Source organism: Hemiscyllium ocellatum, chromosome 50 (assembly GCF_020745735.1).
Source record: "Hemiscyllium ocellatum isolate sHemOce1 chromosome 50, sHemOce1.pat.X.cur, whole genome shotgun sequence".
NCBI classification, from domain to species: Eukaryota; Metazoa; Chordata; class Chondrichthyes; order Orectolobiformes; family Hemiscylliidae; genus Hemiscyllium; species Hemiscyllium ocellatum.
The window spans coordinates 2474039-2497305 of NC_083450.1; the positions used below are offsets into that span (position 1 = coordinate 2474039).

General features: G+C 56.9%; 1 protein-coding gene across 1 annotated transcript in view; it reads right to left on the bottom strand.

Annotated features, from left to right (window-relative positions):
* Positions 1 to 23267, bottom strand: part of LOC132805518 (GON-4-like protein) — an 80601-nt gene that overhangs the window by 27859 nt on the left and 29475 nt on the right. The window contains exons 8-15 of the mRNA XM_060820630.1: positions 19951 to 20052; positions 17643 to 17750; positions 12259 to 12459; positions 10381 to 10570; positions 9683 to 9775; positions 9011 to 9051; positions 4884 to 4987; positions 3022 to 3220 (exon numbers count right to left, since the gene is read on the bottom strand). Of these exons, the coding sequence (XP_060676613.1) occupies positions 3022 to 3220; positions 4884 to 4987; positions 9011 to 9051; positions 9683 to 9775; positions 10381 to 10570; positions 12259 to 12459; positions 17643 to 17750; positions 19951 to 20052 (1038 nt within the window). The remainder of the gene's footprint in view (positions 1 to 3021; positions 3221 to 4883; positions 4988 to 9010; positions 9052 to 9682; positions 9776 to 10380; positions 10571 to 12258; positions 12460 to 17642; positions 17751 to 19950; positions 20053 to 23267) is intronic.

Consider the following 23267-nt stretch of genomic DNA (forward strand, 5'->3'; position numbering starts at 1 on the left):
TCAGGGGGAAACCGGCCTCATGGGCAGCACCGAACCACACTGTACACCCAAGGGCACAGGGAGTAAATCCCAGCAAGAAACCGGGGGGGGGGGGGGGGGGGAGCACGGGGAGGGAGAGGGGGAGAGGAGCACGGGGAAGGGAAGAGGGAGGGAGGGGGAGAGGAGTGGGAGGGGGAGAGGAGCATGGGGAGGGGGAGAGGAGCACGGGGAGGGGGAGGGGGAGGGGGAGAGGAGCACGGGGAGAGGAGGGGGAGGGGGAGAGGAGCACGGGGAGGGGGAGGGGGAGGGGGAGGGGGAGAGGAGCACGGGGAGAGGAGGGGGAGGGGGAGAGGAGCACGGGGAGGGGGAGGGGGAGGGGGAGAGGAGCACGGGGAGAGGAGGGGGAGGGGGAGAGGAGCACGGGGAGGGGGAGGGGGAGGGGGAGAGGAGCACGGGGAGGGGGAGGGGGGGGGGGAGAGGAGCACGGGGAGGGGGTGGGGAGCATGGGGAGGGGGTGGGGGAGAGGAGCACGGGGAGGGGGTGGGGGAGGGGGAGGGGAGCACGGGGAGGGGGTGGGGAGAGGAGCATGTGTGGGTGTCTCACAGCCCCTCCTGCCTGCTCCACCATCATGGTGGATGTGATAGCCCACTACCCCCTCCTCCAGCTCCCCTGCCATTGTCCCCAGGACTCCCTCAGCTCCCTACAGCCCTTACTCAGTGTGTCCGTTCCTCCCCTCTCCCCACTCTGTGACGATGCTGCTGGCCTCAGCTGTTTATAACCCGAGGGGTTGGAACGGTTTCGGGCTCACAGATACTGCCTCAGGAAAGCAATCTTTCAGGTTTCAAACCAGCCCTTGCACAATCCAGGGGGATAGGGCTGCTCTCCCAGCTCGGCTGCTCTCTGCTTTGGTTTGGTCTGGTCTGGTTTGGTTTGGTGTGAGCAGGCGAGCTGTTTTACTGAAAGCAGGCAGGCAGTGTGAGGCTGCTGTGATCCAAAAACTAGCGACAAGCTTCCCTTTGTTGGTCAGAGTATCGAGTACAGGAGTTGGGAGGTCATGTTGCGGCTGTACAGGACATTGGTTAGGCCACTGTTGGAATATTGTGTGCAATTCTGGTCTCCTTCCTATCGGAAAGATGTTGTGAAACTTGAAAGGATTCAGAAAAGATTTACAAGGATGTTGCCAGGGTTGGAGGGTTTGAGCTACAGGGAGAGGCTGAACAGGCTGGGGCTGTTTTCCCTGGAGCGTCAGAGGCTGAGGGGGTGACCTTATAGAGGTTTATAAATTCGTGAGGGACATGGATAGGATAAATAGACAAAGTCTTTTCCCTTTGGGGTCGGGGAGTCCAGAACTAGAGGGGCATAGGTTTAGGGTGAGAGGGGAAAGATCTAAAAGAGATCTAAGGGGGAACGTTTTCACACAGAGGGTGATATGTGTATGGAATGAGCTGCCAGAGGAAGTGGTGGAGGCTGGTACAATTACAACATTTAAGAGGCATCTGGACGGGTATATGAATAGGAAGGGTTTGGAGGGATATGGGCGGGTGCTGGCAGGTGGGACTAGATTGGGTTGGGATACCTGGGTCAGCATGGACAGGTTGGACCGAAGGGTCTGTTTCCGTGCTGTACATCTCCATGTCTTGATGAGTCTATGCATGGAATGAGGTGCTTGTTGCTTGGCCCCTCTCTCTCTCTGTCAGACCCTGCATTTGTGCCAAGGGGGGTGCTGATGGTGATTGTTGGAAGTTTTAGAAACAGCATCATCAAGCTGGGATAGCCTGCTGGGTTTTCCCATCGGGGAAGTGACTCTTTCCTCCTTTGTTTGTGTTTCATTCCGTGAATAAGTTGTGTTTTGTTGAAAGTGGAGTGGTCGGGCCATCCCCTCCTGGAATACCCACTCCGCACCTGCTTAAAACAACTGGCCAAGTTAGGCTCGGGCCTAGGTTTAGGAGTGTTCTGACAGGGGTCTGGCCTGGCCCAGAACACTCTCCTGCTTGTACTCAGGGGGGAGAGCTGCCAAGGCCTCACCAGACCCAGGGCAAGGAAAATCCCTCACCTCACTCTGAAAGGAAGCAGCTCCAGTGCTCCCAGTGGCCTCTTCCTGGGTAGAGAGTGAGGTCTCCCACCCCCTTCCCCCCCTCACCATGTACTCTCCAGGCCAATGGAGAGGATCCAAACAGGCTCGCACTCAGGGCCCCTCAGGCATGGACGCCGTTCCAGATGTACAAGATCCCAGTCACCCCGAGATGACCAACAGCCACACAACAAGGTGCTAAAGGATGGACAGCACAACCGAGCGGGATCCAAACAGGCCATGGCACAAGGAAGATCACCACACACCCTCCCATTCTCCTCGCTCCCACTTGGTCTCTCCTCAGCAGAGGGACCTCATGGGCTGGGAGATCCCCCTCCCCATTATCATCCAGACACACACAGATACATTCAAACACACAGACACACACGCACATACATACAGACACATGCATGCATGCATGTAGACAGACACTCAGACAGACACACACACACACACAGCCAGACACCGACACGCACACAGACACACTCATACATTCATATAAACAGACACGCGTGCAGGGACACACGCGCACACACAGACACACACGTGTGCGCATACACACACCCCACATACACGCGCGCATGCACAGATACACGCACGCACAGACACACATGCACACACACAGATACATGCGCGTGTATCCGCACAGATACGCGCGCACTCAGATACACACGCGCGCACAGATACACGTGTGCACACAGTTACGCGCGCGCACAGATACACACGTGCACGCACAGATACACGCACGCACACACTGATACACGTGTGCACACAGTTACGCGTGCGCGCGCGCACACACAGATACGCGCGCGCACAGATACACGCACGCACAGATACGCATGAGCACGCAGATGCGTGCGCACAGATACATGCCCGCGCGCGCACAGATACATGCGCGCGCACACACGCACACAGACAGAGAGAGTTGTGAGGAGCCCCGAGGGGGTTGTGTGTGGGTGTGTGTGTGTCACCTGCTGCATCTGTTGCTGAAGCTGCTGTTTCTGGTGCTGGTCCAGGAGCAGGGTGTCTGGTTGCTGGCTCCTCCGGGATGGGCCCTTGCTGTCTGGGAGGGAGCCCTGCTGCCTGGCTTTCCGCTGTCGCAGCTGCTCGATCTGGGCTTTCACCGTCCGGTGCTGCTCGTTCAGTATGTTCGCCAACGGCTCCTCGAACCTTCACCGGCAACAACCAAGAACACAACACAAACCTCAGCTGGGCCCAGGGGAACCGGCCAGATCACACCACAGGGCATCGGCTGGAGAAGCAGTCCCCAGGAGCCCACACTGCTCAGCAACCAGACCCACACTAACCCAGACACTGGCTGGGAGCGTGGAGGGTGATCCCAGTACAGCTCATGGTTTGTGGGGGGGGGGAATGGGGAGGGGAATCCGGCCACGGGAATGGGCGAGTCGGTGGGGCCCAGGCCTTCCGACCAAGTCGAAACAAAGTGCCAGAGACAGAGGGAGGGAATGAGACAGGACCTGAGAGAAAGACAGACAGACAGAGAGACAGACAGACAGAGAGACAGAGACAGAGAGAGGGAGAGAGGTACAGAGAAAGAGAGAGAATGACGGAGAGACAGAGAGAGAGAGACAGAAAGAGGTACAGAGAGAGAGAGAGACAGAGAGAGAGATAGAGAGAGATAGAGAGAGAGACAGAGAGTGAGAGAGAGAGAGAGAGACAGAGAGAGAGAGAGACGGAGAGATAGACAGACAGAGGTACAGAGAGAGAGAGAGACGGAGAGATAGACAGAGAGAGAGAGAGAGACGGAGAGATAGACAGAGAGAGAGAGAGAGAGAGAGAGAGTGAGAGAGTTTGGCGAGTTGGAGTGGTGCAGAAACTGCTGCTTCACAATGTCCCTCCTGCACACAGTGCTGTTTGTGAACTACTCAGACAGCCCAGTGATGAGATGGAGTGTTTTGTCTGCCTCCTCTCCCAAACAGCAGCAGACAGAGCTAGGTCTGCACTGTCCCATCAAGGAGGAGGTGATACTGTTCCCATTGCTGCTTCCCTTTACAGTCACTGGCTCCCAACCCCTCTGACCATGAGCAGTGTGGGTTCACTGAAGGAAGGTCCCAATACCCCTCACCCTGGTGTAACAACTCCCAGGAGAGACACACAGCCTGGCACCGCCTGGGCCTGAATGCTGGGCAAACTGAGGAGATCCTCACTCAATCCACTCCCAGCCCCAACAACAGGCTGGTGGTCACATCCTGCTGCTGCTGAGAGCTTCCTGACAGCACCTTCCACCCACCCAAACAGTGACCGGGGGGCTTCACCAGGAACCACTCGTTCGGCCTGTCCGGTTGGCTCTGCTCTTCCACAGGCTCATGGCTGAACCTCAGCCACCTCTTCCCCGTGAGGAATCGGTCTCAGCCTCGCCAGTCTGCTGCTGAAAACAACTCCACAGGACACTCCCCCCTCCCAGAGAGGGGAACTATTTCAACTCTGCCTGAAACAGGCAAGCCCTCACTCAGAGACAAGGTGATCTGGTGGCCCCCCCAGGCTCTCTGACACGGGGAAACAGCCTCTCCAATCGGTACCTGAAGGATTCTGGATGCTTCACTCAGGTCGCCTCTCATTCTCCTACATTCCAGTGTCAGCCCAATGTACCCTACACCCACCTCCCCCCGCCCCTTCACACCTTCTCTGGGCTGTCACCACACCTTTCCTCAGGTAAGTGTCCCAGTAGCTGTACAGGGAAACCGCGGATAGAGAGAGAGTGGGTGAGGGTGGGCTGGCTCGCTCAGGGCTGTGGTAGGGAAGTGAGGGCGTTCACAGACACGATATCCTGCACGGGGAAAGAGAGCCATCCCCAGAATCACCTCTTTCTTACCGTATCGCCTGAGGAGTGTTAAAGGTGTTGTGAACCTGTTCCTGGGGAGCGTCATCATCTCCTCCTTCTTCCTCTACGTCCAGGACTCCCATCTCATCCTGAAACTGGAGAGATGGGAAAAGAGAGAGAGAGAGAGAGAGAGAGAGAGCTGAGAGAGACAAGAATACCAGACTCCCATCTACAAAGGAGCTGCTGGGAAACCCCACAGTCCAGGGAAAGGCAGAACTGACTTCCTTGTCCTCTGCTGACAAAGGTAAAGGCTTGTTTATAAATGGGGCCAAAGTTCGGAACCTCAGGTCACCGTGCTGCCTACGGTCCACAGCTTGTCACTGTAATGGAGGGTTTTCATCCTCCAGTCTACACAGGCGGTCTCAACAATAAACACTGACCCAGGGAAGGGACGCACCATCGGGACAGTGTGTACATCACCAGCACATTTTCATTCTTAACCATAAACACCAGATCATTCAAAAATGCACGAGTGCTTTTCCCCTCTGCTCTGCGTTCAGGTTTGACACCTTGCTAACCTCTGGGAAAGGGAGGGCTGCAGACGCTGGAGAGTCAGACTCCAGAGTGTGGTGCTGGGAAAGTGCAGCAGGTCAGGCAGCATCTGAGGAGCAGGAGAGTCGACGTTTAGGGCAGGAGCCTAATGAAGGATTCCTGATGGAGGGCTCTCGCCCGAAACGTCGACTCTCCTGCTCCTCGGATGCTGTCTGACCTGCTGTGCTTTCCCAGCACCACACTCACAACATTATTAACCTCACCTATTCACATTCTGAATGGTACATCCCGAAGTAAAGGAATCAGTGCATGCTAACCTCATGCTGGAGAGAGAGAGAGAGAGAGAGTGTGTGCGCGGGCACGAGTGTGTGTGAGCGTGTGAGAATGTGTGTGATCGCGCATGAGAGTGTGATCGCGCGTGAGTGATCGCGTGTGTGAGAGATCGCGTGTGTGTGCGAGTGATCACGCGTGTGTGCGAGTGACCGCGTGTGCGAGTGACCGCGTGTGCGAGTGACCGCGTGTGCGAGTGACCGCGTGTGCGAGTGATCGAGTGTGTGATTGCGTGTGCGAGTGAGATCGCGTGTGCGAGTGACCGCGTGTGCGAGTGACCGCGTGTGCATGAGTGATCGCGTGTGCATGAGTGATCGCGTGTGCGAGTGATCGCGTGTGCGAGTGATCGTGTGTGTGATCGCGTGTGCGAGTGATCGCGTGTGCGAGTGATCGCGTGTGCGAGTGATCGCGTGCGCGTGTGACAGTGATCGTGTGTGTGAGATCGCGTGTGTGTGAGATCGCGTGTGTGTGAGATCGCGTGTGTGTGAGATCGCGTGTGTGTGAGATCGCGTGTGTGTGAGATCGCGTGTGTGTGAGATCGCGTGTGTGTGAGATCGCGTGTGTGTGAGATCGCGTGTGTGTGAGATCGCGTGTGTGTGAGATCGCGTGTGTGTGAGATCGCGTGTGTGTGAGATCGCGTGTGTGTGAGATCGCGTGTGTGTGAGATCGCGTGTGTGTGAGATCGCGTGTGTGTGAGATCGCGTGTGTGTGAGATCGCGTGTGTGTGAGATCGCGTGTGTGTGAGATCGCGTGTGTGTGAGATCGCGTGTGTGTGAGATCGCGTGTGTGTGAGATCGCGTGTGTGTGAGATCGCGTGTGTGTGAGATCGCGTGTGTGTGAGATCGCGTGTGTGTGAGATCGCGTGTGTGTGAGATCGCGTGTGTGTGAGATCGCGTGTGTGTGAGATCGCGTGTGAGAGTGATCGCGTGTGAGAGTGATCGCGTGTGAGAGTGATCGCGTGTGAGAGTGATCGCGTGTGAGTGATCGCGTGTGAGAGTGATCGCGTGTGAGAGTGATCGCGTGTGAGAGTGATCGCGTGTGAGAGTGATCGCGTGTGAGAGTGATCGCGTGTGAGAGTGATCGCGTGTGAGAGTGATCGCGTGTGTGCGAGATCGCGTGTGTGCGAGATCGCGTGTGAGTGATCGCGTGTGAGAGTGATCGCGTGTGAGAGTGATCGCGTGTGAGCGTGATCGCGTGTGAGAGTGATCGCGTGTGAGCGTGATCGCGTGTGAGCGTGATCGCGTGTGTGAGAGAGAGCAGGTCTGTGTGTCTGTGTGTGTGTGGGTCTGTGTGTGCGGGTCTGTGTGTGTGTGTGGGTCTGTGTGTGTGGGTGTGTGTGTGGGTCTGTGTCTGTGGGTCTGTGTGCGTGTGTAGGTGGGTGTGTGCATGTGTGTCTGTGGGTCTGTGTGAGTGCATGTACATCGGTATGTGTGTCTGCGTGCGTGTGTGCGTGTTATCCTTACTCCAGCTGGAATCTGCCCAAGGCTCTGTACAGATTAAGCCCTGTGTCTGCCCCTGTTTTCTCACGTCCCACTAACACCAGCCCCGGCCACTCCCACGTTGCCTGGCTCGGAGGGTTTAAACATCTGTGCACCAACTATGAACAATTCCGCCACCCCACTCCCGAGTGAGCCTGGCCCCGTCCTGCTGCCCTGTCGAGTTGGGGGGGGGCGGGGGGGGGGGAAGAGGTTGGTCGGCTGGCCGGAATCCTGCTGCTACTCCTTAACGCCGGGTTCTCACAGGGGAAGCCCTCCAGGATGGTGTCCAGCCGGACCAGCAGTTTCCCACCCCCCACACCCCCAGCCGCCTCCTCCTCGGTTTTAGCTGATGCCAAAGGAAGTTCATTGCTGTAAAGTGAACACAACACTGCCGATGATGGAGACGTGACATCAAAACAGAACGTGCTGGAGGGACCCAGCAGCTCAGGCAGCATTGGTGGAGAGGGCTTCAAATCCAGTCGGACCCTCCTGGCTTTCTAAATTCTTGCCACGTGGATGGCATTGGGAGTGGCCCGTAACTGCCCCTTGAGAAGGTGGCAGTCAGTGCGTGAGACACTCTGGGTGGGAGGGAGGGAGTTGCAGGATTCGGACCCAGCAGCGCTGAAGGAACACAGTCACCGACAGCAGCTGACCTCTCACCCGAGAGAGGGGCAGGAACTGCACAGGAGACCAGCTGCACGGGACCCTCCGCCCGGATTCAGGTACGGAGATGGAAAGTCAGATGGGGGCTAGTTTCCAGCAGATACTGGTTGGACCGAAGGGGCTGTTTCCAGGCGGTGTGACCCTATCCTGAGGGAATCGGAACTGGCCTCACTGGGCACATGACTCACATCAGTGCGTTATGCCCACAGAGTGGAACTGCATAATGGGCTCCACAGCACATCATCACATCGTCACATCGTCAGTCTCTGCTTCGAGCTGGAAGCAGAGCAGAGCTACACACCCACACACCGACACACACACACACACACCCCCCACCCACCGACACACCCACACACCCACCGACACACACACCCCACACACACACACACGCACACACACCCCACACACCCACCGACACACACCCCACACCCACACACCGACACCCACACACCCCACACACCGACCCCCCCCACACCGAAACACCCCCCCACACACACACCCACACCACACACCCCGACACACACACCACACACCGACACACCCACCCCACACACACCACACACCGACACACCCACCCCACACACCCACACACACCAACCCACACACACACCCACACCCCGACACAACCACACACACACACACCCACACACAGACACACCCATATATACACTGACACAGACACACCGACACACACACACACACACCAACACACACACACCCACCCACACACACCCCCATTTATACAGACACACACACACCGACACAGACACACACAGACCCACACACACCGACACACACACACCCACACCCACCAACACACACACACCCACACCCACCGACACACACCGACACCGACACACACACCCCGACACACCGACACACACACAGACACACCGACACACACAGACACCCATATATACACAGACACAGACACACACACACACACACCGACACCCACACACACACCCACACACCGACACACCCACACACTGACACCCACAGACATACCCACACATACGGTAGAGACAGCCAGAGAAACAGGCTACAGTGTCAGGCTCCCCCAGAAACCGGTGTTGCCAAGTGTGCCGGAGGGGGAGGAGAGTCAGGGACACGGGGGGGGGAAACCACACGGAGGAACAAAACCTGGAAACTTACCGTTTCAAATAACTCCTCCATCAGCTCATTCACCTCCTTCTCTAATGGGGGGAGGGGGGGGACAGAGAGAGAGACGCAGACAGAGGGAGACAGAGACACAGAGAGAGAGAGACAGCGAGACAGAGACAGAGAGAGAGACAGACTCAGCGAGACAGAGACAGCGAGAGAGAGAGAGACAGAGACAGAGAGACAGAGACAGAGAGAGAGAGAGACAGAGAGAGAGACAGAGAGAGAGACAGAGAGAGAGACAGCGAGAGAGAGAGAGACAGAGACAGAGAGACAGAGACAGAGAGAGAGAGAGACAGAGAGAGAGAGAGACAGAGAGAGAGACAGCGAAGTGGGGGGGGAGAGAGAGAGAAAAAAAACGACCTGGTGAGTTAACCCTGCCAGCATCCAACCGAGTAAAAGTAAAGAAACTAAGGTCCTAACTCACCTGGTGATGGGTCTCACCACCGGGAGGGAAGGTGGAGGGGGTAGCAGGTGGCACTCAGTGTGCACTCCCCCCACCCCCCCCCCCATTCCCATTTATACAGCCTCCAACCCACCCCTCGCCAGCCGCGACACCTCCCAACATCGCCAAGCCACTTGCTCAATGCCCTCCTTCCCCACCTCCCCAGTTTCCCAAGTCCCTAAGCTCCCCATGCACCCAACAAGGTATGGAGTTACACATACTTGTAATCTGCACAGCTCGGTCATTCCGAAAATCTTCCATGTCCGGCTCATCAAGATCTTCCAGGAAGTTGTACTCAGGATCGTCCTCATCGTCTGCACCAGAGGAGACAAAGACACTCATCAGACAGTGACAGGACAATGTCATCCCCTCGACAGCTCGAGATCACCAGCTCCTCCTCACATTCACCTCCCAACACAGCACCTCCCTCAGCGCTGACCCTCCGACAGGGCCCACTCCCTCAGCACTGACCCTCCGACAGGGCCCACTCCCTCAGCACTGACCCTCCGACAGGGCCCACTCCCTCAGCACTGACCCTCCGACAGGGCCCACTCCCTCAGCACTGACCCTCCGACAGGGCCCGCTCCCTCAGCACTGACCCTCCGACAGGGCCCGCTCCCTCAGCACTGACCCTCCGACAGGGCCCAATCCCTCAGTACTGACCCTCCGACAGTGCCCACTCCCTCAGTACTGACCCTCCAACAGGGTCCACTCCCTCAGCACTGACCCTCCGACAGTGCCCACTCCCTCAGTACTGACCCTCCGACAGAGCCCATTCCCTCAGCACTGACCCTCCGACAGGGCCCACTCCCTCAGCACTGACCCTCCGACAGGGCCCACTCCCTCAGCCTGTCTTTTACTGAAGCAATGCCCATTTGCGGGATTGGATCCTCAGAGATTGGCACCGCCAGAGTCTCACCTTCATAATCCAGATCGTTCATCAAAGCCTTCATCCAGTTCTGCCAGTACACGTCATCCTGACCTCCCTGGTCATACATATCTGCTGTGATGTCCGGGGCCTTGAGCTCTGCTTCCAGCAGTCCCAGGGACACATTGTTGAGGGGCCACTTGGACCGGGTCCGGTAAGCGATCAAACACTCATTGAGGGACTGGCAACACAGTACAAACAGGGGCAGCATCAACAGTGTTACCTCACAGAGAGACAGGCATCTCACCCATAACCCACCCCAGCAGACCCCTCGCCAACTCACAACTAGAGGCTAGAACACCGCATTCTTTACAGGAGGGGTTAGGGATAGTGCTGTGGGATGGAAGCAGGAACAGGGGGCTGACCTGCATGATCGACTGTCAGCCGACTGAATGGTGGAGCAGGCTCAATGGGCTGAATGGCCTACTCCATTTGGCCTTGAGCATCTTTGCCAGACTCCTGTCAGACACAAACACCAGCCACCCCACACTTCCCTGCTGCAGGGAGGGAGCACGAGAGAGAGAGAGAGAGAGCGAGCACGAGAGCGCAAGTGAGCACACGCAAGAGAGAGCGCGAGCGAGACAGAGAGGGAGCGAGGGAGCGCGAGAGAGAGGGAGAGCGCGAGAGAGAGGGAGAGCGCGAGAGAGAGGGAGAGCGCGAGAGAGAGGGAGAGCGCGAGAGAGAGGGAGAGCGCGAGAGAGAGGGAGAGCGCGAGAGAGAGGGAGAGCGCGAGAGAGAGGGAGAGCGCGAGAGAGAGGGAGAGCGCGAGAGAGAGGGAGAGCGCGAGAGAGAGGGAGAGCGCGAGAGAGAGGGAGAGCGCGAGAGAGAGGGAGAGCGCGAGAGAGAGGGACAGCACGAGAGAGAGGGACAGCGCGAGAGAGAGGGACAGCGCGAGAGAGAGGGACAGCGCGAGAGAGAGGGACAGCGCGAGAGAGAGGGAGAGTGAGCTAGAGAGAGAACACGAGAGAGTGAGTGCATGCAAGGGGGAGCGAGATGGGGGAGCGAGATGGGGGAGCGAGAGCGAGATAGGGGGAGAGCTGGAGAGAGAATGGGAGAGAAGCGAAGGTCACATCTTACCAACTTAATAGAATTCTCTGAGGAAGTGACAAAGTTGATTGATGAGGGAAGGGCTATTGATGTCACATACATGGACTTCAGTAAGGTGTTTGATCAGGTTCCCCATGGTAGGTTGATGGAGAAAGTGAAGTCGCATGGGATCCAAGGTGTACTAGCTAGATGGACAGAGAACTGGCTGGGCAACAGGAGACAGAGACTAATAGTGGAAGGCAGTTTCTCAAAATGGAGACCTGTGACCAGTGGTGTCCCACAGGGATCCATGCTGGATATCCGTAAATGATTTGGAGGAAGGCATAGGTGGTCTGATCAGATGACACTAAGATTGGTGGAGTAACAGATAGTGAAGGGGACTGTCCGAGAACACAGCAGAATATAGATAGAGTGGAGAGTTAGACAGAGAAATGGCAGATGGAGTTCAATTCGGGCAAATGCGAGGTGATGCATTTTGGCAGATCCAATTCAAGAGCAAACGATACAGTAAATGGAAAAGTCCTGGGGAAAATTGATGTACAGAGAGATCTGGGTGTTCAGATCCATTGTTTTCTGAAGGTGGCAGCGCAGGTCAGTGAAGTGGTCAAGGTGGTACACGGTACACACTTTCCTTCATTGGGCGGGATATTGAGTACAAGAGTTGGCAAGTCATGTTACAGTGTGTGTGTGTAGCTGTGTATGTGAATAGCTGTGCGTGTGTGCGTGTGTGTGTGTGCGTGCGTGTATAGCTGTGCATGTGTATAGCTGTGCGCGTGTGTGTATAGCTGTGGGTTTCCCCAGCCCGCTCCCTGGGTGGTGTACCTGGTAGGAGTCCATGCAGACCTCATTGGAAGCCAGCTCCTCATCCACAGCATGGAGCTTCTCCATGAAGCTGGTGTCCTGGTTCTGTCTGTGCTTGGCCTTGGGGGGCAATGGTGGGGGTCCCATCGGAACAGTCTCCACACTCAGGTGTCTGGCAGTCACACCGGGAGGCCCCCTCTCCTTCCCAGCAACACCCGGCACCTGAACAAAACACAGTGACCGGAGATGTAAGCACAAACCCAAACCACCTCCCCACCTCCCCCCTCCTCCTCCCCCTCCCCCGCCAACACCACATGGGGCACGCGCATGCACACACACACACCCCAACAACACAGGGAGACACACACACACACACACACACACACACACACACACCCCAACAACACAGGGAGACACACACACACACACACACACACACACACACACACACACACACACACCCCAACAACACAGGGAGACACACACCCCAACAACACAGGGACACACACACACACACCCCCCAACAACACAGGGACACACACACACACACACCCCAACAACACAGGGACACACACACACACACCCCAACAACACAGGGACACACACACACACACACCCCAACAACACAGGGAGACAGACACACACACACCCCAACAACACAGGGAGACAGACACACACACACACACACCCCAACAACACAGGGACACACACACACACCCCAACAACACAGGGAGACACACACACACACACACACCCCAACAACACAGGGACACACACACACACACCCCCCAACAACACAGGGACACACACACACACCCCAACAACACAGGGAGACACACACACCCCAACGACACAGGGACACACCCCAACAACACAGGGACACACACACACACCCCAACAACACAGACACACACACACACACACAGACACACACCCCAACAACACAGGGACACACACACACCCCCCAACAACACAGGGAGACACACACACCCCAACGACACAGGGACACACACACACACACACACCCAACAACACACACACACACACACACACACACACACACACACACACACACACACACACACACACCAACAACACAGGGACACACACACACACACACACCCCAACAACACAGGGAGACACACACACCCCAACGACACAGGGACACACACACACACACACACCCCAACAACACACACACACACACACACACACCCCAACAACACAGGGACACACACACACACACACCCCAACAACACAGGGAGACACACACACCCCAACGACACAGGGACACACACACACACACACACCCCAACAACACACACACACACACACCCCAACAACACAGGGACACACACACCCCAACAACACAGGGACACACACACCCCAACAACACAGGGACACACACACACACACACCCCAACAACACAGGGAGACACACACACCCCAACAACACAGGGAGACACACACACCCCAACAACAGGGACACACACACCCCAACAACACAGGGACACACACACACACACACACCCCAACAACACAGGGACACACACCCCCCCCCCAACAACACAGGGACACACACACACACCCCCCAACAACACAGGGACACACACACACACACACACCAACAACACAGGGAGACACACACACACACACCCCAACAACACAGGGAGACACACACACACACACCCCAACAACACAGTGACACACACACACACACCCCAACAACACAGGGAGACACACACACACACACACACACACACCCCAACAACACAGGGACACACACCACCCCCCCAACACAGGGACACACACACACACACCCCAACACAGGGACACACACACACACACACACCCCAACAACACAGGGAGACACACACACACATACACCCCAACAACACGGGGAGACACACACACACACACCCCAACAACACGGGTCAGGGGGGACAGGGGACACACACACACACCAACATGGGACACACACACACACCCCAACAACACGGACACACACACACATACACCCCAACAACACGGACACACACACACACACCCCCCAACAACACGGACACACACACACACACCCCCCAACAACATGGGGACACACACCCCAACAACACGGGTCAGGGGGGACAGGACACACACACACCAACAACACGGGTCAGGACACACACACACACACACACACACACACACACACACACACCCCCAGTACCCTTCCCTAGTGGGTAACCCATGCTGCGGCGTTGCCAAACCCAGGCTGGCATTACTGCACACGCCCAGCTCCCATGACTCAGGGTTTGCTTGCAATCGCATGCTTTCAGCACGCTGCTCCTTTGCTGGGTGAAGGGATTTCAGAGCGTGTCCAGCCCAGGCCAACACTGGCACCTCCACATCATCACAAGAGCAGAGACTGCGAGGGAGTTATGTTGGAGACAATAGGGGCTGTTTAACCTGCCCCCACTCAACTCAACGTCAGTGTTCACACCCCACTCCTGCTGAAAGTGTCCTCCGGGATTGGAATCTGCAGCAATACTGCTCTCTGGAATCATCAGCTTCCTGAGAGATATGGAAACAGGCCCTTTGGCCCAACCTGCCCATACCGTCCACCTTGAACCAATGATCCATTTCCCTGTGTTAGGTGCATACCCCCCCATACCTATCCCACCCATGTCCCTGTCCAAATGGTCCTGAAATGACAATAGTGTACTCACTTCCAGCACTCCCTCTGACAACCCATTACAGAGACTCCCCACCCTCTGTGTGGAAAACATGCCCCTGTGGAACCTCTCACCTTAAACCTATGCCCCCTCGTTTTAAACGCCCATACAAGGAGGGAAAAGCTGCCAGCTATCTATGCCTCTTGTGATTTTATAGACCTCTATAAGGTCGCCCCTCAGTCCCCAACACTCCAGGGAAAAACACAGTCCCCTCCTGTCCCACACCTCCATGTACCTCAAACCCTACAGTCCAGGGAGCAGCCGAGTAAATCCAGTTTAGATTAGATTACTTACAGTGTGGAAACAGGCCCTTCGGCTCAACTAGTCCACACCTACCCGCCGAAGCGCAACCCACCCATACCCCTACATTTACCCCTTACCTAACACTTTAGCATGGCCAATTCACCTGACCCGCACATCTTTGGACTGTGGGAGGAAACCGGAGCACCCGGAGGAAACCCACGCAGACACGGGGAGAACGTGCAAACTCCACACAGTCAGTCGCCTGAGGTGGGAATTGAACCCGGGTCTCTGGCACTGTGCCATCGTGCTGCCCATTTAATAATGTCCTTTCTATTGTCGGGTGACCAGAACTGCACGCAGTACTCGAAATGTGGCCTCACCAACATCTTGTACAGTTGCAACAAGACATCCTATACTCAGTGCTGTGAAAGCGAGCATGCTGAAAGGCTTCCTCACCAGGTAGGGGAACAGGGAATTAAAAACAACAGGTCACTTAGCCACCCCAGCCACATAAACACGGCGTTTAACAACTGCTTGACGACTGGCGACATCATGCCACAAGGGGAACGGACTGTCCTGCAGTAAAGCTCCAGGAGTTCATGACAGGAAAGGCTGGCGGCGTATCATACAGGCAGCTAACTCTGAACCAGACAAGGAACACAGAGGCTAGAAATAAATCAGAAACTGCTGGAAAGACTCAGCAGGTCTGGAGGCATCTGTGGAGAGAAAGCGGAGTTAACGTTTCAAGTCAAGGGACCCTTCCTCGGAACAGATGGTAGCTAGGAAGATTTTGTTTTATGCAGACGATAGGGTGGGGGAGGGAGTAAAGAGCAAAATGATAGGTGGGGGAGAGCCCAAAGAGAGAGAACAGGACAAATGATCTGGCTCAGAGAGTGAATATGGAGAGATAATAGACAACTGATGATTAATTAGGCTGGTGTGTAATAGCAGACCATGTGATCACAGGGCCCAGTGTGTAACGGTTCGGGTCAAGAGATGGGAGAAGGTGATTCCTGATGAAAGGCTTTTGCCCAAAACGTCGATTCTCCTGCTCCTCAGATGCTGCCTGACTAGCTGCTGCGCTTTTCCAGCATCTCACTTTCGCCATGGGAGAGGGTGCCAGGAACCCTAGAATTGCTGAACTCGATACTGAGTCCAGAAAGCTTTCGGACGTGGAAAATGAGGTGCGGTTTGTCCCAGCTTGTGATGAGCTTTCCTGGAGCACTCACGGCAAGCCTGAGAGAGAGATGGTGGCCAGGGAACAGGCTGGGGGGTTGAAGGGACAGAGAGCTCAGGGTGATTTTTTGCGAGAGAACGTAAAGCGGGTCCCCCAGTCCCCAGTGTCGAGGGATCACATTGCAGGCAGCGAATGCAGACGACGAGATTGTGTGTAGCTCAGTTGAGGGCAGTCGTCCTCCACTCCTGACAAGAAAACAAGCGAGTGTCAGAAATGAAGACACACCACAAACTTAACCAGAGATTAAACTCAGGACGGATTCAGCCTCGTGGCTCTTCGGTGGCAGTCCTCACGAGAGCAACACTGCACAGGAATCGAACCATGGACGTACCCAGAGACAGATGCTGCTGCTGCTTGGAATTGTAGCAAAACTCCACCATTCTTCAGCTAGCAGGTTGGGCTGTGAGACGAGTGTGTGGTGCTGGAAAAGCACAGCAGGTCAGGCAGCATCCGAGCAGCAGGAGAATCCATGTTTCAGGCAAAAGCCTTTCCCAAAACGTCGATTTTCCTGCTCCTCGGATGCTGCCTGACCTGCTGTGCTTTTCCAGCACCACTCTATTATTAAACTAGAAAGGGTGCAGAAAAGATTCACTCAGAGGTTACCTGCCCTGGAAAGCTCGAGTAATAAGGAGCAGTCCGACAGGCTGGGACTTTTTCCCCAGAACGTAGAGGACCCAATCAAGTTTCAACCATTCTTTCAGTATTTGATTGTAAAATTTCTTAAGTAAAGGCAGCTTGTGGTGAGTTATCCTAATAATGTCAGAGAGAGAGAGATATCAGGGACAAGGGCAGCAGATGCATGGGAATGCCAACCCCCTTTAGAGTCTCCTTCGATGCCCCATGCACCACCCTGACTTGGAAAAGTATCCTGCAGTGTCCAAATCTGAGCACCACACGCCCTTCCCCCTCCCGAAACCAGCAGGCTGGCAACCCGACACCACTGTCTCAAAGTGGGACACAGCAGCCCCTTCCCAGCAAAGGGAACTAGTTGAAAGGCAGATAAACCGTGGGCGAGGTATAGACACTAACGGGCTGTCAGCTGAGGGAGAAACTCTAACTCAGGTCATGGTGAGAAGGCAGCCGCGGGGAGCAGCTGAAGCAGACCGCGAGGGGGGGGGTGAAGCTAACGGAGATAGGGATGGACGGACAGGGAGATGGGGCACAGCAGGATCACTGATACACAGCCCAACGCCGGAACCAGACACACTCACCTCAGAGGGGCCCTCCTCCTCGGCCTCCAACACCTCTTGCCTGGACCGTGGCCTGCCACTCCCTGCAGGAGAGGAACTGGTGCTCTCAGCATCGCTCTCCATGAAGCTCTGCAACAGGCCAAGACGGGATATCAGGAAGGTGATGGGACGAAGGGACGCAGCTAGAGGCACACAGCATTCCGATTATCACCAGCTGCCCAGGCTCCTGTAGGGCCCACAGGTAAAAGCTGACATGACTGTGACCCCCTTCCACCCACCTGGTCCTCCCTCCCTCTCGGTTTATTCAGCTCTAGCTAGAGTTTCTGAAAGCCCGTGTCCCATCAAACCTGACCCCATCCTCCTGCCCTTTCCAAAGCCATCTGGAAGGGGCAGGGCAGCAGGTACAGGCCCATCCCTGCCAGTTATCCCTCCAATCCCCTGGCCACCCTGACTGGGAAACCTGTCAGCCATTCCTTCAGTGTGGCTGGCTCACAATCCGGGGAGCAGCCACCCTCACGGCGCCTACACCACACACACACACACACACACACACACACACACACGCAGTTCACCACCACTGCCACGAGGGCAACTCGGGACAGGGCAGAGAATGCTGCTCCAGATGGCGATGTCCACGTCCCACCAGGAAATCTAGTGGAAAAGGAGGCTCGTTTCTCACCAGGCTGGTTTCAGTACCAGCCCCAAGTGAGCACACGGCCTGGCCGGGGTGGGGGAGGAGTCAAAAGTGACCCTAAATGTAATCCAGTCCAACGATGGTCTTCAGGGCACAGGCACCCACAAGCAGTCTGTGTGAACTGCTCAGCAGTCAGGATCAGCAGCTGGTTTCAACCCCTCACCTGCCACAATGTTGGTGACAAAGAGCAGTGAGAGAGATTAGCGTACGGTGAGGTTTAGAGAGGATTTCTGCCTTCTGTGCGGAGTTTACAGGAACAGCACTAGGTGGCCCAGTTTCCTCCCACACTCCGAAGTTAGGATGGGTTGGCCATGGGAAATTGTCCCATAGTGCCCAGGGATGTGCAGGTTAGGGTGGATTGGCCATGGGAAATTGTCCCATAGTGCCCAGGGATGTGCAGGTTAGGGTGGATTGGCCATGGGGAATTGTCCCGTAGTGTCCAGGGATGTGCAGGTTAGAGTGGGTTGGCCATGGGGAATTGTCCCATAGTGCCCAGGGATGTGCAGGTTAGGGTGGGTTGGCCATGGGAAATTGTCCCGTAGTGCCCAGGGATGTGCAGGTTAGGGTGGGTTGGCCATGGGAAATTGTCCCATAGTGCCCAGGGATGTGCAGGTTAGGGTGGGTTGGCCATGGGGAATTGTCCCATAGTGCCCAGGGATGTGCAGGTTAGGGTGGGTTGGCCATGGGGAATTGTCCCATAGTGCCCAGGGGTGTGCAGGTTAGGGTGGATTGGCCGTGGGAAATTGTCCCATAGTGCCCAGGGATGTGCAGGTTAGGGTGGATTGGCCATGGGAAATTGTCCCATAGTGCCCAGGGATGTGCAGGTTAGGGTGGATTGGCCGTGGGAAATTGTCCCATAGTGCCCAGGGATGTGCAGGTTAGGGTGGAGTGGCCATGGGGAATGCAGGGCGACAGGGACAGGGTAAAGGGGGTGGGTCTGGGTGGGATGCTCTTCGGGGGGGGGGGGGTCAGTGTGGACTCGATGGGCCAAATAGCCTGCTCCCACCCCATCGGGATTCTCTGGTCTGTGCAGACACCAGTCATCGATCATCCTGCCCTCTGGGCGTTTAGCAGGACGAGCGGCGATGGGGAAGGGAGGTTCTCACAGGGTCTGCTCCCCTCGCCCTGCCTGCTAGACAGTGGGAAACGCAGAGGCTAGAGTCCCGGGAGATTAGGGACTGAGTGGGGACAGGGGGAGCAAGGAACCTTGCTCATTCCCTCACCCAGAGAGCAGTGGGTGCTCCGGGGATGAGCATATTCCGAACCAAGAGCGATGGAATGAGGGAATCGAGTGCATGGGATGGCGCCGGTCTCACAGAGAGGCAGACCAGCCACGAGGGGCTAGTATCTCCTCAGATGACTGAGCGGGAGAAAACACAAGAGCTGACAGCACCGACTGGTGTAGGGGGCTGTAGGGGAGCGTTCTCTCCAAGCTGTCCGCACCTCACTCACAGAACATTTCACGCCAGCAGCATGTGCTCAGCCAGAGGAGGGAGGGGTCTACCCCATAGCGACCGAGGGGGAGGGGGCTGGAGATTGGACCATGAACCAAGGAGCCCGGACGAAACCAAAGCACAGTGAGGGGAAATCGAGCACCCGCCCCCACCCCGCAACTCAAAGCCCTTCATCAGCTACCTCCTCGGCTGTCTCATCTTCCTCCTCCTCCTCCTCCTCTGGTCGGTATTCCTCATCGGACGAGTCCTCCTCCTCCAGAGGGATGTCAATGAACTGGGGAGCCTGGAACACAAAACCAGCAGCTCAGCATGTCGGACTTCACCCACCCAGACCCAGCACCCCCGAGTGACCCATCACCCAGACCGATACACCCCCGAGTGACCCATCACCCAGACCGATACACCCCCGAGTGACCCATCACCCAGACCGATACACCCCCGAGTGACCCATCACCCAGACCGATACACCCCCGAGTGACCCATCACCCAGACGATACACCCCCGAGTGACCCATCACCCAGACCCAGAAACCCCCGAGTGACCCATCACCCAGACCGATACACTCCCGAGTGACCCATCACCCAGACCGATACACCCCCGAGTGACCCACCCACCCAGACCGATACACCCCCGAGTGACCCACCCACCCAGACCGATACACCCCCGAGTGACCCATCACCCAGACCGATACACTCCCGAGTGACCCATCACCCAGACCGATACACCCCCGAGTGACCCATCACCCAGACCCAGAAACCCCCGAGTGACCCATCACCCAGACCGATACACCCCCGAGTGACCCATCACCCAGACCCAGAAACCCCCGAGTGACCCATCACCCAGACCGATACACCCCCGAGTGACCCATCACCCAGACCGATACACCCCCGAGTGACCCATCACCCAGACCGATACACCCCCGAGTGACCCATCACCCAGACGATACACCCCCGAGTGACCCATCACCCAGACCCAGACACCCCCGAGTGACCCAATCACTCACCCAGACCGATACACCCCCGAGTGACCCACCCACCCAGACCGATACACCCCCGAGTGACCCATCACCCAGAACCAGACACCCCCGAGTGACCCATCACCCAGACCGATACACCGCCGAGTGACCCATCACCCAGACCGATACACCCCCGAGTGACCCATCGCCCAGACCGATACACCCCCGAGTGACCCACCCACCCAGACCGATACACCCCCGAGTGACCCATCACCCAGACCGATACACCCCCGAGTGACCCATCACCCAGACCGATACACCCCCGAGTGACCCATCACCCAGACCCAGACACCTCCGAGTGACCCATCACCCAGACCCAGACACCCCCGAGTGACCCACTCACACAGACACACACACCCGATGGGTCCCTCAGTAACTGTCTGCTCCCGATGGATCCCTCAGTAACTGCTCCCGATGGGTCCCTCAATAACTGCTCCCGATGGGTCCCTCAGTAACTGTCTGCTCCCGATGGCTCCCTCGGTAACTGTCTCCTCCCGATGGGTCCCTCGGTAACTGTCTCCTCCCGATGGGACCCTCGGTAACTGTCTGCTCCCGATGGGTCCCTCGGTAACTGTCTGCTCCCGATGGGTCCCTCGGTAACTGTCTCCTCCCGATGGGTCCCTCGGTAACTGTCTCCTCCCGATGGGTCCCTCGGTAACTGTCTGCTCCCGATGGGTCCCTCAGTAAATGTCTGCTCCCGATGGGTCCCTCAGTAACTGTCTGCTCCCGATGGGTCCCTCAGTAACTGTCTCCTCCCGATGGGTCCCTCAGTAACTGTCTGCTCCCGATGGGTCCCTCAGTAACTGTCTGCTCCCGATGGGTCCCTCAGTAACTGTCTGCTCCCGATGGGTCCCTCGGTAACTGTCTCCTCCCGATGGGTCCCTCGGTAACTGTCTGCTCCCGATGGGTCCCTCGGTAACTGTCTCCTTCCGATGGGTCCCTCGGTAACTGTCTGCTCCCGATGGGTCCCTCGGTAACTGTCTGCTCCCGATGGGTCCCTCAGTAACTGTCTCCTCCCGATGGGTCCCTCAGTAACTGTCTGCTCCCGATGGGTCCCTCAGTAACTGTCTCCTCCCGATGGGTCCCTCAGTAACTGTCTCCTCCCGATGGGTCCCTCAGTAACTGTCTGCTCCCGATGGGTCCCTCAGTAACTGTCTGCTCCCGATGGGTCCCTCAGTAACTGTCTGCTCCCGATGGGTCCCTCAGTAACTGTCTGCTCCCGATGGGTCCCTCAGTAACTGTCTGCTCCCGATGGGTCCCTCAGTAACTGTCTGCTCCCGATGGGTCCCTCAGTAACTGTCTGCTCCCGATGGGTCCCTCAGTAACTGTCTCCTCCCGATGGGTCCCTCAGTAACTGTCTGCTCCCGATGGGTCCCTCAGTAACTGTCTCCTCCCGATGGGTCCCTCAGTAACTGTCTGCTCCCGATGGGTCCCTCAGTAACTGTCTGCTCCTGATGGGTCCCTCAGTAACTGCTCCCGATGGGTCCCTCGGGAACTGTCTGCTCCCGATGTGTCCTTCAGTAACTGTCTGCTCCCGATGGGTCCCTCAGTAACTGCTCCCGATGGGTCCCTCAGTAACTGTCTGCTCCCGATGGGTCCCTCAGTAACTGTCTGCTCCCGATGGCTCCCTCAGTAAATGTCTGCTCCCGATGGGTCCCTCAGTAACTGCTCCCGATGGGTCCCTCAGTAACTGTCTGCTCCCGATGTGTTCCTCAGTAACTGTCTCCTCCCGATGGGTCCCTCAGTAACTGCTCCCGATGGGTCCCTCAGTAACTGCTCCCGATGGGTCCCTCAGTAACTGTCTCCTCCCGATGGGTCCCTCAGTAACTGTCTGCTCCCGATGGGTCCCTCAGTAACTGTCTGCTCCCGATGGGTCCCTCAGTAACTGTCTGCTCCCGATGGGTCCCTCAGTAACTGTCTGCTCCCGATGGGTCCCTCGGTAACTGTCTGCTCCCGATGGGTCCCTCGGTAACTGTCTGCTCCCGATGGGTCCCTCGGGAACTGTCTCCTCCCGATGGGTCCCTCGGGAACTGTCTGCTCCCGATGGGTCCCTCGGGAACTGTCTGCTCCCGATGGGTCCCTCGGTAACTGTCTCCTCCCGATGGGTCCCTCGGTAACTGTCTCCTCCCGATGGGACCCTCGGTAACTGTCTCCTCCCGATGGGACCCTCGGTAACTGTCTCCTCCCGATGGGACCCTCGGTAACTGTCTCCTCCCGATGTGTACCTCGGTAACTGTCTGCTCCCGATGGGTCCCTCGGCAACTGTCTGCTCCCGATGGGTCCCTCAGTAACTGTCTGCTCCCGATGGGTCCCTCAGTAACTGTCTCCTCCCGATGGGTCCCTCAGTAACTGTCTGCTCCCGATGGGTCCCTCAGTAACTGTCTGCTCCCGATGGGTCCTTCAGTAACTGTCTGCTCCCGATGGGTCCCTCAGTAACTGTCTGCTCCCGATGGGTCCCTCAGTAACTGTCTGCTCCCGATGGG